Consider the following 17,264-nt stretch of genomic DNA (forward strand, 5'->3'; position numbering starts at 1 on the left):
CTGACTCCTTCGAAGAAAAATCTGCAGATCTGAGGCTTGGTGTGCTCCAGGATCACAGGAGGATACCAGCTGTATTTAACTTTGTCCCTTCTCTGCTGCCAAGCTAGAGAGTGACTGAGATCATTTAATAATTGATGATTAGAATAAGAGTGTGTGGTGTCAGCGCCCCATTATAAGACTTTATACATAAAGATCACACAGGTCACCCATGTCATTAATCTTTTCGCACACTCTTGTGTTAGTTGGTGTTTTTATAGATTAATGTTAAAGGGCAGGGAGCGGGCTATAAATTAGTTTTGTAAGTTTTCACAGCAACTCCGGGATCTGGATTTAGGATCTGAGCGAAGAAAGGAGAGGAGAGGGAGACCTGCTGCGAAGAGGCCACGCTGGTCTTCAGGGAGTCCAGCTCTGCCCGGCTTGAGACCAGCTCTCTCTGGAGCTCCTGAAGATGCTCGAGCTGCTCCCGCTCCTGAGCAAGAAAAGCCCAAATTAAACTTCAGACATCTTAAAAACAACAGCCTGTTTGGTCACTTTGCGGCAGAAAAATCCAACTTTACCAAACTCTGCACACCATTTGGAGCGAAACCGTACTGCTTTCCGTACACGTTTGGCAGTGATGACCAAACCAGCCTCGTTCTCACCTGTCTGTCCGCCGCCTCCTGAGCGGCCTTCACCTTCTCCTGCATCTCTTTCCTCACCGCCTCCACTTCATCCTGTGCCGCCCGAGCTACCGTCATCTGCCGGGTCACCTCTGCGTTCTGCATACAGACACACAAAGAAACACTTGTAATTCAGACAGCAGATCCTCAGCTTGACAGAAATAAAGGACACGAGGAGGCCACTGCGATCTAAGGATCTCATGAAGTAGAGGGTCTCACCTTTCTCAGCAGGTCTGCGTGGCTCTGAACCAGCTCGGTGTACTTCTCCTTCAGCTTGGTGTAGCGCTGCTCGTTGGCCTGAGCTTTTCCTGGTAAAAGTCGCGTGAACACATACAGAGAGACACACACAGAGCAGGTGAAGCGGCTATGTCAGATGACCATGACCAAAAATTCGACTCGTTGACTGAGTAGATAATGTGCCGGTGTAGAATAAACAGAGCCTTACTCTCAATCTCCGTTAGGCTTCTCTGCTCCTTCTCCGTGTCCTCCCTGACCCTCCGCAGGTCGTCCAGTTCGGCCTTCAGGAACTCGCTCTCTCCCACAGCCTGTAGCCTCAGGTGGCTCTGCTCGGCAAGCTCCGCCTCCAGCTCGTTGACTCGCCCCCGCAGAGCCTGGCACAACCGGCCGCTCTGGCGACGGACAGGAGAGAGGGGGAAAAGGTCATACGTTTTGTGAGGATGCTGCTCGGATAAAGTTAGGAAAAAAGCTGCTGTTTTTACCTCCAGTCTGAAAGACTCCAGCTCCTCTTTGAGGGCCTGGATCTCCCTCGTCAGCTGCTCGATCAGCCGGTCTCTGTCATTAACATCACAGATAAAAATGAATCTAATCTGATCTTACAAGATTGTTGTTAACATAAGCAAAACTTTAGCTATTTGGGGTACGATGGCACACGTGTGTCCTGGACTGTTAGAAATACTTGGCAATATTTGTCATCTCTGCTGCTCTACATAAAACTGGAGAACAAGATTCACACGGTACCATTCAGGCACCAGAGACATGTTTACGCAGCGCTTGGGCAATTTTATATACAATAAGTGTTTATTCATGTCACTCTGCTCCTGTAATGACACTCACTTGTCATCCTTGCGCATGCCGTTCTGACTGTTGAAGTTGAACGGGTCGATAGCAGCCGAGGTGCCAAACAGGTCGTCGAATTTTGTCTCCACAGGAGCCTGAAAAGGATAAACACACAAATCACATAGCAACCTAAAGTGAAACATGTCACCACTTTTTTTTTTACTTTGATAATTATGATAGCTCATAAAAATCCAGTATCTCTTGTATTTAGAACATTTCCTTTACAGTTTGTGTTTGTACAGTTTGGATTGTAATTTACTCAGAGTGTCTGATGGGCTAGTTCAGTACACGCAAGCACAATCATGGGGAGAACTGCTGACTTGACAGCGGCCCAGATGATCATCACTGACATCCTCAACAAGCAGGCACAGAAAGAGCCTGCAGAGAAGGAGCTGACTGAGGCTGTGGTCAGAGCACCACACGCTCAGACATCTTCAGGAAACCGATCCATTCCTAAAATGAAACCACTTGTCAACCAGAGACAGCACTGAAAATGTTTTACCTGGACTAAGGACATCCGCTGTGGTTCAAAGTATCTTTCCAGATAAAAGTAAATTGTGTATTTCATTTGGAAATCAAGGATCTAGAGTCCAGTGTGAGATTTCTGCAGTCTGGGATGATGTTGAGCGCTGTGTCACCTGCTGCTGTTGGAGGTGTTTGATCCAAAGTCAACACAGCTGTCTACCAAGAGATTTTAGAGCACTTTATGGAGAAGCCGACTTCACACGTGCCCACGGTTTGTCGACCTTTTCATTAGTGCACTCGATCGACCTGCCTGAACTGAACCGTACTTGGAGGTATTGTCAAGAGGAAGATGAGAAACACCAGAGCTAAAAATACTGACAAGCTGAAAGCTTCTGTCAAACCCTCAGTAACACTTCAGCAGTGCAACGAGCTGATCACGTCCATGTCATACCAATAATTTGCACCAAACTGTTTAAGGTTGGACCTTAAACAGTAAAACCTTTTTTTTTTTTTTTTTTTTTTAATTGATCTTATTAAATATTCCAATAAGCTGAGACACTGGATTTCATGTGCATCTGAAAAACAACATAATTAATACTATACAAACCAGATGTATACAGAGGAAATGCTTAGATAGACGACACATTTAAATATAAATCTATGCGATGCGGCAGAACAGCTCTACTGGATCCTATACGAGTTCACAGATGTTCCTAATAATTTGGCTGGACAAACAGATGGGCCAAATTTAAGAAGACAGCATCCAGAGCTGCTTATCTGGTTACCGGCAGTACGGGGACGTCCGTGTCCACCAGGTCGTCCGTTTCCACTACGTGCTCTGACTCCGGGGACGACGACTCGGCGGGGATCACGACCACGGGGCTGATGTGCTCCGACAGAGCAGATGCACGCAGGAAGTTTGGAGGGTTCTGCGACAATCAGAAAGGCACGAGGTTATTCTTTGTATAATGTCCTGGTTTCGTCAGGTTCATCACAGTGGAATCTATTTGCCTACATTTTCATGAAAGCGTGACATCACATTTCATTTTCAGTTGTGAAAAACGATGGGATTCAACAACAAAGATAAAAGCTTTGAACTGAAACTTTTACACGTTTAGGTGTGGTTTAAATGCGCGTAAGTCCTCACCTCAGGCAACTGTGGGATTTGAATCAGCCTCTTAAAATACTGCAGGTTACTGGAGCGATAAAACAGACTCTTTAGCCTGAAAGCAAAAAGGGGAGAGATATAAAAATGAAAAAGAGGAAACGGGAAAACCTCACTGAGAAAAGCAGACAGAGCAAAAAGGTCTGACACTAAAAATTCATTCAGCACGGTAACAAGAGCTCAGAGAAACTGTGACCAACTCTGTGTGTGTGTGTGTGAGACACTGAAAGTGAACTTCATACTTCTTGAACTGTTCCTGGAAGCGATCTCTGTGGCCCTGGAGAGTGTCAGCTGGAAGGCCTGCGTGCACACAAAGACAAGTGGCCAGGAATTACTTACAGACAGGTAGATCAGGATACTTTAAAACATGTCTGACTGCATACACATACGGGGGGATTTGATTAAGAATACTTCAGAACTGCAAATTTCCACATCTACCTTTCCAGAGAGTAAGAAAAAGGCTTTTTGAAACTGAGCTGCTGGTTAATTTTTTTTTCCCAGTGAGGCTTTGAAAATTTTCATGAGCCCGAGGGGTTCTGAGGAATCCATCAATTCAGAGAGGAGAAACGCATCTCTCAATCTTTGAAGATAACTGTCAGAGATTTTAAGTATGCACACATCTGAGGAATATTAAGAGCCAAAGGTAAGGCTAGAAATCCTACAGCTAAACCCAGTGCAGTTCAGGAGACACAGGGCTTCATCAGCTTGTACTTAAGTGGTGCTTACGAGTGAGACCTTGAATACAAGCCCATACTACAGTATTTATTCGTCTGTGATTTTACTATTGTAGGCAAAATGATGATGTCAAATATTTGAGGTATAGTAATGTTCAAAAGTGTCGAGCCGCCCCACATTTCTTTATACTTTTCTTGGAAAAGGTGCAGTGACTTATTGAAGCGGGCAAACAAAACTGCATTGGGAGTGTGTTTGGGATGATTATCATGCTGAAAGTTGAAAGTGATGCCAGTAGACGGATCAACTGAAGGTCCAGATGCATCACTCAGGTCCTGTGTCAGGTCTTTTTCCTATTTCTTAAAGATGTGACTTTCAGATGCTGTTTATCTGCTGTAGATAGTTTTTTTAGTCTTTCCCTTTCTTCTTTTGTCCTGCATCTGTTCAGTTTCCTCAAATTTGTTTAAGGACACATTGCACACCACGCTGAGATATGCCAAGTTTCAGACTAATAGCTTTTTGAGAATTGCCTTGTTGGTGCAAAAATGCTATTTTGTGGAAATTGTTACCAGCAGTCTGTCACAAAAATGTTTACAAAGTGTGTAAAGACATTGGGTCTTTGTTAGGTTGTCTGTTACGTGTAGACACAACACTGGTCCATCCACTGATCATTCGACTGCACTTGAATGAGTCACAAGTTAGTGTTAAATGGCTTAAGCACATCTGTGCTTTAGACAGATGTGATGGCAATGACTACTATTTACCTTTAGCAACAAATTACAGAAGCATTAAAAAAAATGGCAGTTTTGTTCATCGCTAGCTGCAGACCTAATGTTGCTGTTGTGTTTGTTGACCAGTTTCGAACATTAAAAACAATTAACATTAAAATAAAAATACAATTATGATTGAAACTGGTCAACAAACACAGTGAGACTAAGTCTTAACCACATCTGATTAAGCCGAGGATTTGCTCTCATAAGCTAAGGTCAGAAAACCATAAACAACATATAGGATTAAAAAAAAAAAAGTTTCAGAGTAAGGCCCGTGTTTATTTTCCTGCACAATCTCAACTAATAAAAAAATGGAAATAATCAGTTATCACCATGGACGAAATCCTACTTTAGCTAGACATCAATAAATGCAAATCGGCCCAGTCTAACAAGGGATTCCAGTCACTTCAGTGATATTCAAAAACTGCACAATATTTGCATTTAGTAACGACAACACTGAGCACCGCTGCAGTTATTGAGCCTGCAGCCGTGTGTGTGCTCGACCAGCAGGGGTGTGTGACTCACATGAGTGCAGCTTAAACAGCAGCTTGACGGTGTAGTCATACAGGTGGCTGCAGTCGAGGATAACCTGGATGAGGGGGGCCAGACGACACTGACCCGCCGCCGTCACAGAGACCGACCGAGACATGTCTAGAGAGCTGAACACTGTGAGGAGAGAGACGGTCAATAAATGCAGACCCAAAAATCAATGCACACACATACACACATGAGCATTAGTAATTATTGCAAACAGTGGGAGACTCATCGATCATACATGTTTCATGACTCAATCAACTCGTGCTCTTCATTTTACTGCTTCTGCCACAATTAACTAATAAAGTGTCTGAGAGCAGCACACGGCTCACTCTTGCTGCACTTAAAGGTTTTAAGTGACGCAGAGAGAGAGAGCAGCAACCTGAACACTAACAGGATTGTGTGACTCGCTGTCATTACGCCCCCCTCTTTCATTTCCCTGCTGCCCTGCTCACACTATCCCCAAAGTCAGCCGCTGAGAGCTTATGTGTAAAGCTGAGGTGTGGTTTCCTGCTTAGTCACAGCGTGCACACACACACACACATGCACCTAGATGTCTGGCCTCTTCACCCCCAGATGACGTGATGCTTTTTAGAGAACAGACCACATGAGGAAGCTGACGACAGCATAAGAGATTTGGGTGCAACCTCGATTTTTGATTTGTCAAAACACGACATGTGATCGCCAATGTAACGAAGAGATATGATTTAGGCTTGGGAGCAATATTAGGAGTGAAGTTGGGGACGAGGGTTTGATAACATCACCAGGATGTTGAATGAAAGCCATGATAAATAGATACCAGAATGTAATTTCCTCCTGATCATTCATAAATGGAGGCACGCAGCCTTCCTGGCATTTCTTCTGAGCTCCTGGTCACATCCCAGCGCTCTATTTTTAGCTCGACCCACACTTCAAGAGACATTAACCTGGGATGACTCACCCAGACAACAAGGGGGGCTAAAATATAACATGAATCCACAAACAGCCTGGCAGTAAACTGAAACAGAAGAGGTGGAGCTCTGACGTGACATATATATATATATCATCACATCATCTTTATTTCTGCGCACCATTGTGCAGAGACCTCCGATCCGTCAGACTGCGTATTCCTGTCTGTGAAAGTGTGAACTTGGATGCATTCATCTGTGGGTGTGTGAATGTTAATGCGCACGGTTTCAGATAAGCACAGCTGGCAGCGCAGTCAGACCAGAATAACTTACCACCCAGGAAGAGGTTGAGCTCACACTCCAGGTAGTCAAACATCTCTACGGTCAGCTGGAAGCTACAGGACAGGAGAGAGACACGCAGAGCTCATTTAAATAGAAATGCTAAACTTAAATAAATAAACACTCTGAAAACACATCAGATCTCATGCTGGATGTCTACACCGATATGGACTGGATAATCTGTTAGCAACACAAGGATGCCACATCATTAGATGGAAACAAAAAACATTATGCCACAGGGATTTTATCGAAATGTCATTGTAGAAACTCATAACGGTGCTCGTTAGTTTGCTTGTTTGCATGCCTGACAATGTTGAGGCTCATAAAGATGATGGATGGTGTGTCCTGCAGAGGTCTCCTCTCAAATCTGGACCAGGGCATCACTGAGCTCCTGGCCAGTTTCATGTGCAACCTGGTGGCATTGAAACATAACGTCCCCGAGGGTTTCTATTGGATTTAGGTCAGGCAACCATGAGGGGCAGCCAATGGCATCAGTTCTAACATACTCAAGGAGATGCCTGTATACTCTCACCACATGACGCCGGGCATTGCCATGTACCAGGAGGAACCCAGGACCCACTGCACCAGCGTAGGGCCTGACAATGGATCCAAGGTTTACTGATACCCAATGGCGGTGTTGTTGTCATGGATACACCTCCTCAGGCTATCACTAACAACACAGTCATGCTGAATGACGTTACAGGCATCATAATGTTCTCCACGGCTTCTAAAGACCCTTTCATGTCTGTCACATGTGCTCAAAGCAAACCTGCCAATTCTGGTATTCTATGTCAAATTCCAATTGGACTCCACGGTGCTGGCAGTGAGTACAGGACCCTCTATAAGTCCTGATTGTTTGGTCAGAGACATTCACACCAGTGATCTGCTGGGGGTCATTTTCTAGCTCCGGCAGTGCTCATCAGGATCTTCATCGAACAAAGGAGCAGATACAGATACAGGTCCTGTTGATGAGTTAAGGACTTTCTACGGCTCAGTCAAGTTCTCCTAGAGTAACTTTCTCATGGAATCTCCTCGAAACAGCAAAACCCAAAACAAAACAAAAAGCCCAGAAAGGAATAGTTATGGGCAAACTATCCTAAATGAAGTGTTTGACAGCTCTTTCATGTCTTCCTTTTGCCCGTGTTAATTAGATCCATGTGGCTCGCAAAAACGAATAAAAGACAACTGAAACCTCTCCGCGTCCGTGAGATGGCTCTGACACTGATATACATGCCTCAGATTACAACATCGATGGCAAATCTAACAAATGGGTACAGAGCACTTGTAACATTAGATTTCTTTTAACCTACAGACGAGTGTTTTCCTTCTTTTACACATTTCTTTCCATTTCTTCTGATTTTCCACAAACTTTTGCTCTTTTTTTGGGAGAAAATATCAAACAAACATGTCTGGTTTATTACTATCAAAGCATTAAAGAAGCAGATACCAATCCAGGACTGTTGGCTTACGTGACCATCTCTTTCCGGATCGGGAGCATATCCAGGCACTTCCTTAGCCACCATTTATTCCTAATATGTCTCCTATTGAACATCAAAATGTTCATCAAAGGCCAGCCACAACCAGTAACCACTGCACAGCTGCAGCCTGCACTCATCCAGGAATGCAGAGCAATCTCTCAACAACAGATCCGGACACTTGTGCAGTCCATGCACAGATGGGAGACTGCTTGCATCATACTGAGTGGAGGCTATACCTCAAATGAAACATCTTCTGTAAACGTGTTAAAGTGTTAGTATGTGTCAAAGTAAAGAACAAGCCTTTTGGTTATCCCCATGAACAGCCACATATTATCCGTGTGCGACTGTCCAGTAACAACTGAAGGATTTTGCATTTCACACTTTTGCTCCACAAAGCTGAGAAAAAGGCAACGCTGCCAGCACAGCGGTCCTGTCTGCAAAACAAAAACAATACGAGCAGCCGAAGCAGCGACTCGCCACACTCACAAGTTGTTGACGTCGTTCTCTCCCGCCTCGTCGAGCTGTCGGTTTGACATCTGAAGGTTTCCTGGAAAACGAGGGTTCTGAAAGACAAAGCAATGTAAAAGTCCTGATTACGGTTATATACCAGACCAATCTGGTGGTTGTAAAAAGCAATGTGCTATTTAAATTAAGATTCATTAATTAGTCTGAGTACTGTGAGTCAAATAAGTTGTACGAGCGGTTGGAGATGAGGGAAGGGAGACCGGACAAAAGATACAAATGACAAGGCTTTACTTTGAAACACCCCGTGAGTATTTCACACTATTTTGTACTTTCACCCTACTTCTTTTACTCGATTACTCCATTTAAAAACATGTAGTGAAATAGCAATGTCAATCTACGCGTAGTGATCCATTTTTAATAGAAACAACTGATTAGAGCAATTGTTAGTAATACTGAATTAATATGCATACTAGCAGGCATGCATCATATGCATGTTTGCCACTTTCCAGGTGAAAATCCTCAACCTTGGCAAAAAACACCCAGACCTTCTGGGACAGCACCGGCACTGTATTCTGGTCCCTCCTTAACTCTACTCAGATGTCTCATAAAAAGCTACACTACAGATTCTTGGGAGGCCATTAGTGTAAAAGCTGGAATTTTCTCTGAAGCCACCCGCAGAGACCTGCTGGCACTAAAAGGAGAGTCTGAGACAAAGATAATGAGAGACGAGGGAGAGTGGTGATGGGTTTTATAGGTCAGGCCAACTCACTTTGATGTGAAACTCCATTTTGGTGATGAGCAGTTTGAGGTAGATGCTGCACAGCTTCCCGTAGCCTTCACTCAGGTGACCCTGATGTAGAAAGACAGAAGAGGAAGTGAAGAAATCCAAGGAAACAAAGGAGAAACAGTTTCCCCATGTCCTTCCTTCTAAAGGTCACAGGGACACCGTGACCTTTAGAAGGTCTCACAGTGTACGGGTGAATGCAAAAACCCAGTTGACAATATCTCTAGCCTGTGAGTGAGGGTGGTAATGACATAACAGGAAAGAAAGAGGCCACAACCTTTGTCCCACTGACCACGCTTCCTGTATCCTCCTTCCTACTGACATCAGCAAAACTCAGTTAGTGTAATAAGGAATATCTTAGACCTCCACCCCAGTCGCTGTTGCTCAATTAATCACTTAGGAGTGTCTCTTGAGATTTTTGTGGCTAAATGTATTGCAGTTGACACGCTTGCATTTCATCAGAGTCACCGGCATCAATATAATGAAGAGAAATCTGCTCACTTCTATCAGTGGTTCCCAGCATTTTCCATCCATGCCCCATTCAGATGGACAACACTGCTTCATCAACACTATAGTACATATATCTGTGTTATTTGGGTGTACATTCAGGATTATTTAGCCTAATGTTTAAGCTGTTATGTTCCGTTAACAAGAATTTTAGCTAACAGTTTATTCACACTTTTTTTGGCTTCCACTTTCATCTATTTATTTATTTAATCTATTCATTTATATATTTGTTTTATGTATATATTTGTTCAAGTTGGATAGCAACTTGAACAGCTCTTGTAACTTGTTAGCTCACTGTAACTGTTAGCTAGCTATGACAATTGCCAGATTTTAATGTAATACTTAGCTATTTATGTCATTTTAGCTGTTAACCCCCCCCCCCCCCACACACACACACGCAAGTGAAAATTGTGAGTTATTCCTGAGTCGAAACTTGGTATGCAACTTGCTAACCTGCTAACATAAAAATGTGAGTTGCTGAAGGTAAAATAGTTTTTCTTTACGGATGGAAACAGGCTTTAATCATTTATCCATTATGTTTAGCTGACTATTTCATTTGTTTATTTATACAATTAGGTAATCGTTTAAATTGCTTGTTAAAACTTCTGTTTTTTTTCTAAAAACATTTCTTTAGCTCTCTCAGTTATTGAGCCATACCGTTAGCTAGCTAAGATAAATTTCCAACTTTCAGTCTAGTTAAGTTTAGTTACCTACTTCAACTATTAACCAATTAGGTTGCGCTAACAATGTAATGTATGCATACAGTTAATCATTTTTACTGCCCATCTAAACCTTTATGTTTATTATCTACATAATTTAACTCATGAGGCATATAGTTAGCTAGCTATGACAATTTACAACTTTTAATGTAATACTTAGCTATTTATATCATTTCAGGTGTTAACTGTGTAAGTTTGTTTCTGCCACTGAATAATAATTTAACTGTTGAGGCACACAGTTAGCTAGCAATGACAATTTTCCACTTTTAATTCATTACTTATCAACTTATCTTAATAAAATAATCTCTGCATTTATAATGTCAGGAAACAATTTTCATCCATGCTTTTCTAACCAGTCAGATATTTCTTGTCCATTTTAATCACTTGTGTTTTCTTTCGGTTGTTATTGGTTAACTAAAGGCGCAGTAACACTAACAGTGGTGCTCAAACCTATTCAGGTCAACTAAATTATTTATTCTTTTAATGCATCTCTGGCTTCCTACAAGATACCTGGAGAGGGAAGTCAGTGGGGTGGATAAATGCAAATATTATCAAATGACATTATTGTTTTTTAACTACACCACCAAGACTAAACGCATGTCAGCACAAATCCCCCAAACCAGAACGACACCAGCCTCGGTGACATTACTGTTTCATGAGGGTGGTAGATGATGCAACATGAGCTCATGTGGCTTTTGTCCATTATGTCTGTCACTACACCCTGGCAGCAGGCTACCAACAAATGATGATGAATATAATCTGCTATGATCACCACAGCAAAGAGGACAGTTGGCAGCCGTACTCTGATAATGAACAAAATCCAAGTAAATCAGCAAAAATTGCACCTGTATATGTTAAACTCCTAGAAAGATCATTTTAATGAGTCAACACCCACCTGGACAGCCTGTTAATGCCTTTTTAGTGAGTGCCTTCACCTGGCCTGAGGTTCGCTACACAAGTTTATTCCATGTGAACTTAATCTGGTGCTTAATCTGACATCTCGTAAAAATAGCCTGAGCACTATATGTCTAATAACTCTGCCGCCTGTTTATTTACTGCTGCGTTATTGTTTCTGTGGCTTTCTTGGTCTCTCAACATGCTTTTAAAAAGAAAATAATCTACTCTGAAAGCACTTTAAGCTCTGCTGTAATTCAGGAAGTAAAGCGAAAAAGCTACTGCCTCCGTAAATTAATTGACAGAATTTGTTTTGTTCATTTACCGAGCGCCTCTACAGTACTATGCACTTCTGCACACACAACTGCGATGCCAGAATAAAGGGCATAATAATACACAGTGTTTCGTGTCTTCACATAACAAATGCAGTGGTCCCACAAGCCACTGCCAAGCTGCACGATAATGCCAAGCTGTCAGAAAATCATGCAATCACAGAATGATTTATAACATTAATTACTGTAACTAGAATTTAATGACACTTAAAGGCAATAACAATAAGGCATCCTTCATATAGCTGCAAAAGACAGTTTGGTTGTACAAAACTGGTTCAGTAAAGATAGATCACATCTCTTATGACGACAGCTGTAAATATTACTGGAGAGTAGCATTGCTGGTCACCACAGCAGATAGCTCGGCATATTTGATTTGGCAGATTTCTAAACTGGATGCCCTTCCTAACAAAACCTCAGAGTGATGTGTGTCTCCACCCGGTATCTTTCACATGCTAGGCATATGTGTAACCACTACACTATGGAGCCACTGTAAATACAGGAGTAACACCCCAGGCTATACTGACTAGTTTAAATGGTCACATTTTAGTAATGAGTATGTTTCATTCGTATCATGTTTTATTCAATTCCTTTTTAGTGTTACAATAAAGTAAGGACTAAAGAAGATTACCGTATTTTTTGGACCATAAGGTGCATTAAGCGAAACAAAAGAGTCAGAGAAGTCAAACTTTACTCAACTCATTCTTCTTGCTTCCTCCACTTCTGTACCATTGATTCATTAATGTTGAATTCTCTCGCAGCTGCTCTATTACCGTGTTGTCGCAGTATATTAATGACTAACCTCGTATTGTGGATGGATTATCTCAGTTGTTCTGACTGAAGTTTGGTCCCTTTACAGCATCCTGCCAAGCGATTGGATTTATCCTTAACCATCAGGAACCCTCACGTTAACTTTTATCCAGTGGAAAAAAGTTGGCGTTCATCCTCCAGCTTCACTGTGTTTATGTTATGCTAACATAGCTGTGTCGCTAGCGCTCACGTAGCACATCATTATATACCAGCTAGCCCAACTTCAGTAACCCTACAAACATCACTGCTGTTTAGTTTTCTGTCTTCATTTATGTTGGAAGTGATAGCAGAGCTGTACGTTTTAATTTGTTCAGACATCTCTCAGTCAGAACATGCTATATCATGTTTAGGTGGAAATTAACGAGCTAACTTCCTGCTAACTTCTAAATCTGTTAAATTTAATAAATTCTGTTTTCATGGATGCCTGGATGTTAAACTTAATTGTTACACCTTGTAAAGCAGCAACGCTGATCATTTTATTAAAGATGAAATAATTTAGACAGTTTTTGACTCTCAGTGATGCTGCAGTGTTCGTTTGACTTTGGGGCCTAATGGGGACGGAGTTTTGGACCCAGATTACTCCACAAGGCTCCTGACTACGGCAGCCGTTCTAAAACATTTTTTGTCAGATTTTTCTAATGCCGTGTATCACATAAAATCGTATCGAGGTCAGTAAGCACAGCCAGAATTCATACATAAGACAAACTGGATTATAAGGCACACTGTCAATTTTTGAGAAAATTAAAAGATTTTAAGTGTGCCCTGTAGTGTGGAAAATGCAGTAAATGAGACTTATGACTGTGTGAGATGACATAATCCTTACCCACATCCTGCTCATATCAGTTAAATCAGCCTTGTTCCTCATGGAGTCCTTTATCACCTGAAGAATCAACAATGGAAACAAAGAGAGGGGAAACATCCTTAACATTGAGTATCAGAACACAGTTACAATAAGAGGGAGACAAAGTTTTCGTGTTTACGTACGTTCGGATGCCCGTCCCGCAGCAGCTTGTGGAAGACATGGCAGAACTTCCAGCAGAGCACGGCGTTGCTGGAGAGAGGAAGCCGGTTGACTGCCGCCCAGAAGGTGTGGGCACCTTTCTCATGATGGGTCCCCAAGATGCAGGGTGAGAGCGGCAGTCAAGGATCACAGGCTTACAGTGTTTGTGTAGCCTGGCGGAGCCTAAGTATTTACCAATCTCAATACAGAAAACTCTTATTTTAACATTTGTTGCATCTCCTTTGTGTGTGAATTTTTTTTAATGATCTCTTTTCTGATGTTTGAGGCCTTTGCTTAGCTCCGTCTCTGTGCAGGATGTTAGATGTTAGCAGTTTGGTGCTTTTTAGTCTGTCTGATAAAACAGAAATATGTCCGTCTAGCCTTCCATTTGGTTTTACACATGACTAAATTAGCTGTGCAGCAGGGCCATGTGCAGACGACGGGGTTACACAAAATTAGCTGTTTTGCACCAACACAGCCCTCCAGCTACGGAAGGATGATTTTGCACACACAACAAAGTCAAAACAAATGCTCTTCCTCTCCTCAAACACTCAAACAAACACACACACACACACACACACACACACAATGTTAGGATATTCCTGGCATGCTTCTCTTTGACAGCGACCTCCTGTGTGTTGATGGCCTTGTTGATGCTGACAGCCTGTGAAGAGGAGTAAAGAAAGGGCAGAAGAGAAGAGGGGAGAGAAGCAGAGGAAATAAATCAGCCCACAGCTTTTTTACTCACAGCAAAAAAAACAAGTCAAGTTTTTCATTTTAAAACTTGACATCCTTCCACCTTTCAGAAAGTTGCCTTTTCCCTTTTCTAACCACCTGGGGAATGAGAGGCAGCCCAGGTTTTTTTATAACGCGCTGATTGACCCATTTTCTGCAGAGTTGGTATTCAAGGCAGCAGCTGAGAGGCCTCCTCTCTGCTGCTGAGGAGGATCTACAGCCTCGAAAGAGACGCGTGTGCTGCCAAATCTCAGCATGGAGTGCAGTCGGCAAGTTAAATTACAGACATGTGACAGAGCATGTAAGAAGGGCCGAAACGGCGCAGGTGCTTTTTTTTTTTTTTTTTTTTTAATTCTCCTGCGTGTTTGTGTTAATTCACAGGATTAGATGTCATCATATATACGAACAAAGCAGGAAACAGTTGCAACATCTGCAGAGGATAGAGGCCGGACAGAAAACCACCACGGACTACTCTTCAGCAAACATAGTTAACATTAAGACTGTAACCAGACAGATTTAATGAGACGGCACCAGCAACCAGACACGTGCGGATAAGCAGGGGAGCATCTGTCTGTGCTATGACATCTACTGTACTGAGGAATGTTGGCCAGACTGAACCTGAAGCTCCTCCAACTTCAGCTCAAATTTTAAGAATCATCAGAGATGAATTACAGAACCACCAGAACACACTGGAATGACTTTTCACTTCTGCTCTAACCCAGTGTGACACAGTCACAAGGCTGAAAATGCTGCCACCGGTAGCTTGGATGGTGTTAGTTTGGCAGTTTTTGTGGGGATTTCTGGTTGTGCTATGGCACGCTATTAGCTTTCAGCAGGTACTATGGACACTCCCTCTCATTCTTAAACTACCCTTTAGATAAAAGCTCATGGTTCAGGCCATCATTTAGATATGCTGCGGTGGCCCCCCCCCCCCCCCCCCATTTTCCATGCATTTCTTTGCTACAGCCAATTACTTTTTGTTCTCTCTCTCTCGCTGTGGCCTACCTTTGTGCAGGCTCTACATGTTTCAGGTCTGCACTTCCTGGCCCACCAAAGTGGCGAGTATACCTTCTTAGCTGAGGCAGAAGCCACCAATCCCGAGTGTGGCTTAGTTTGGGGTTTCGTTTCAGTTGAAAGGGAGTCGTTTCTCTCAACTGTAACTTTCTATACAGGATATTTTTGGGTTTCTTTCTTTGTAACATAGGAAGGTGAAAATGAGGCAGTAGTCGCAGTAGCTTGAGTAATAGTAATAAAAAATTAAATAAACAGGGATAATAATTGATCTCTGTGCCAGACAGATATATTGCGTTACACAGACTGAAAGCACGAGGTATAAAACATTTCCTACATCCAGCCTCGTTTGTTTTCATCGTTTTAGTTTTATTTGTTAGCAGGAAAACACTTGCTCATTGAAAATGAAGTTTACAGTTTGAGTCTGAGTGGAAAGCAATTCGTTTTGTAGGCGCCTGGTCAGAAACCAGAATGTTGAAATGATCCAGAAATGAAAAACAGGAACTGAAATGATCACCCAGCGATAGCGCCAGAAGAAAAGCTAAAACAGTTTATAGCACCAATGATTAAAGCGATGAGGCAGAATTAGACATCTCATTCTTTCATATCCTCCATGCTAAATTTCCCAATTTCCCACAATGCAATATGACCTCAACGTTACACACTGGCTAATTTCGTCATCATTCGACTGCCTGACGCATCAGCATGTTTTTTTTTCTTTTTTTTAACTCTACCCCTCACCAGTGCTGATCTACGAAACATAACCTGACTCATAACCGGTTTTGTGCAATCAAGTTCACTATTAAAATATCTTCACGTATTTGGTGGCGCCTTCTGCGATGTGGAAACTGGCCAGTGGACTTCCTCTTTGACTCAGCCTGTGGAGATCACCGATATGCGGACATTTTATGATAAACCATTTAACACCTGCTGAGAAATTTCCGTACACATTTTACTTATGATGAGAAAAACAAATAAACATCAGAGATCGCTGCATTTATTTGGATTCATCCTCTGAGGAATATCTGAACAGTCCAATAGGTCGTTTATTAATCAGAAGGTCAGCGGTTTCATCCCTGGCTTCCCTTCGTCTGCATGTAGAAGCACCCTTGGGGAAGATACTCATTTGTCGCCTGGAGTAGTAAGAAAGTACCTTGAGGGCTCAAACTGTGTAGGAAAGATATATTTGTGGCCCATTTACATTTGGACTGACAGAAATTTGCATCCATACGTGCATGAAAAGTTCAAAAGCCTTCTAGCTGTTGTGTGAAAGTTTTCACGATGCTTTTAGGTTATGTCAGCTGGCAGCCGACCAAGAAAAACCCGCAAGTACAAATAAATATAAATCTTCTAGAACCCACATCGCTTCAGAGTTTTTCAGATAGTTTCTGTGAAGGCGAGGTGACGTGAAGCAGCATCTGGCTGACATTAAACACGAGGGGAAAACAAAACCGGGAAAAGTTCTACATCCAAACAGCTGACTCAAACGGAGCCCGAAATGCCGGTCTTCCGCACACACGACCAAACAGGGCAGCGTATCCTGCCGCTATCATTTGCAGGGTGTCTCCAGCAGAGAGCGAGGAGAGCGATGGGGATGGGGTCAGCAGAGGACGGGAGGCCTGTTTCATAATCTCACTTCCCACAGATGTTCGGAGTGCGCTCCTCCTCTTCCAGTATGTGAGCTGCCGGGACTGGAAGTTTACTGCGAGGAATCGGAAGAGGAGGAGGAGTGGGGTAGAAGGAGGTTGGAATGGGGAAGGGAAAGGAGAGATGAAAGGAGGAATGATCTGGGAGCAGGGATTTCTGTCAGTCTCTTTAGGAAAATTTTAAGATCTTCTCTGTGTCGAGCTGACCTCGGTGAATGAAAGGCTCCATATCTTCTTAGTCTGTCTCTGTGTGATCTTGCAGATACACCACATGTTGATGTTCGAGTTATCTTCTATTGCACAATGTTCTGACAGCAT

General features: G+C 42.7%; 1 protein-coding gene across 2 annotated transcripts in view; it reads right to left on the bottom strand.

The window, feature by feature from the left end:
- Positions 1-17,264, bottom strand: part of hip1 (huntingtin interacting protein 1) — a 50,140-nt gene that overhangs the window by 16,754 nt on the left and 16,122 nt on the right. For both annotated transcript variants that reach the window (XM_085245360.1, XM_085245361.1), the window contains exons 2-17: positions 14,155-14,218; positions 13,539-13,681; positions 13,378-13,434; positions 9,281-9,361; positions 8,533-8,609; positions 6,563-6,624; positions 5,334-5,474; positions 3,609-3,666; positions 3,349-3,424; positions 2,987-3,130; positions 1,734-1,831; positions 1,379-1,451; positions 1,105-1,288; positions 879-967; positions 642-758; positions 368-469 (exon numbers count right to left, since the gene is read on the bottom strand). In XM_085245360.1, the coding sequence (XP_085101486.1) occupies positions 368-469; positions 642-758; positions 879-967; positions 1,105-1,288; positions 1,379-1,451; positions 1,734-1,831; positions 2,987-3,130; positions 3,349-3,424; positions 3,609-3,666; positions 5,334-5,474; positions 6,563-6,624; positions 8,533-8,609; positions 9,281-9,361; positions 13,378-13,434; positions 13,539-13,681; positions 14,155-14,218 (1,566 nt within the window). The remainder of the gene's footprint in view (positions 1-367; positions 470-641; positions 759-878; positions 968-1,104; positions 1,289-1,378; positions 1,452-1,733; positions 1,832-2,986; positions 3,131-3,348; positions 3,425-3,608; positions 3,667-5,333; positions 5,475-6,562; positions 6,625-8,532; positions 8,610-9,280; positions 9,362-13,377; positions 13,435-13,538; positions 13,682-14,154; positions 14,219-17,264) is intronic.

This window comes from Mchenga conophoros, linkage group LG14, assembly GCF_057382185.1.
Source record: "Mchenga conophoros isolate Kocher_MC1m ecotype Shallow Benthic linkage group LG14, M_conophoros_male_GT1.1, whole genome shotgun sequence".
In the NCBI taxonomy this organism is placed as follows: domain Eukaryota; kingdom Metazoa; phylum Chordata; class Actinopteri; order Cichliformes; family Cichlidae; genus Mchenga; species Mchenga conophoros.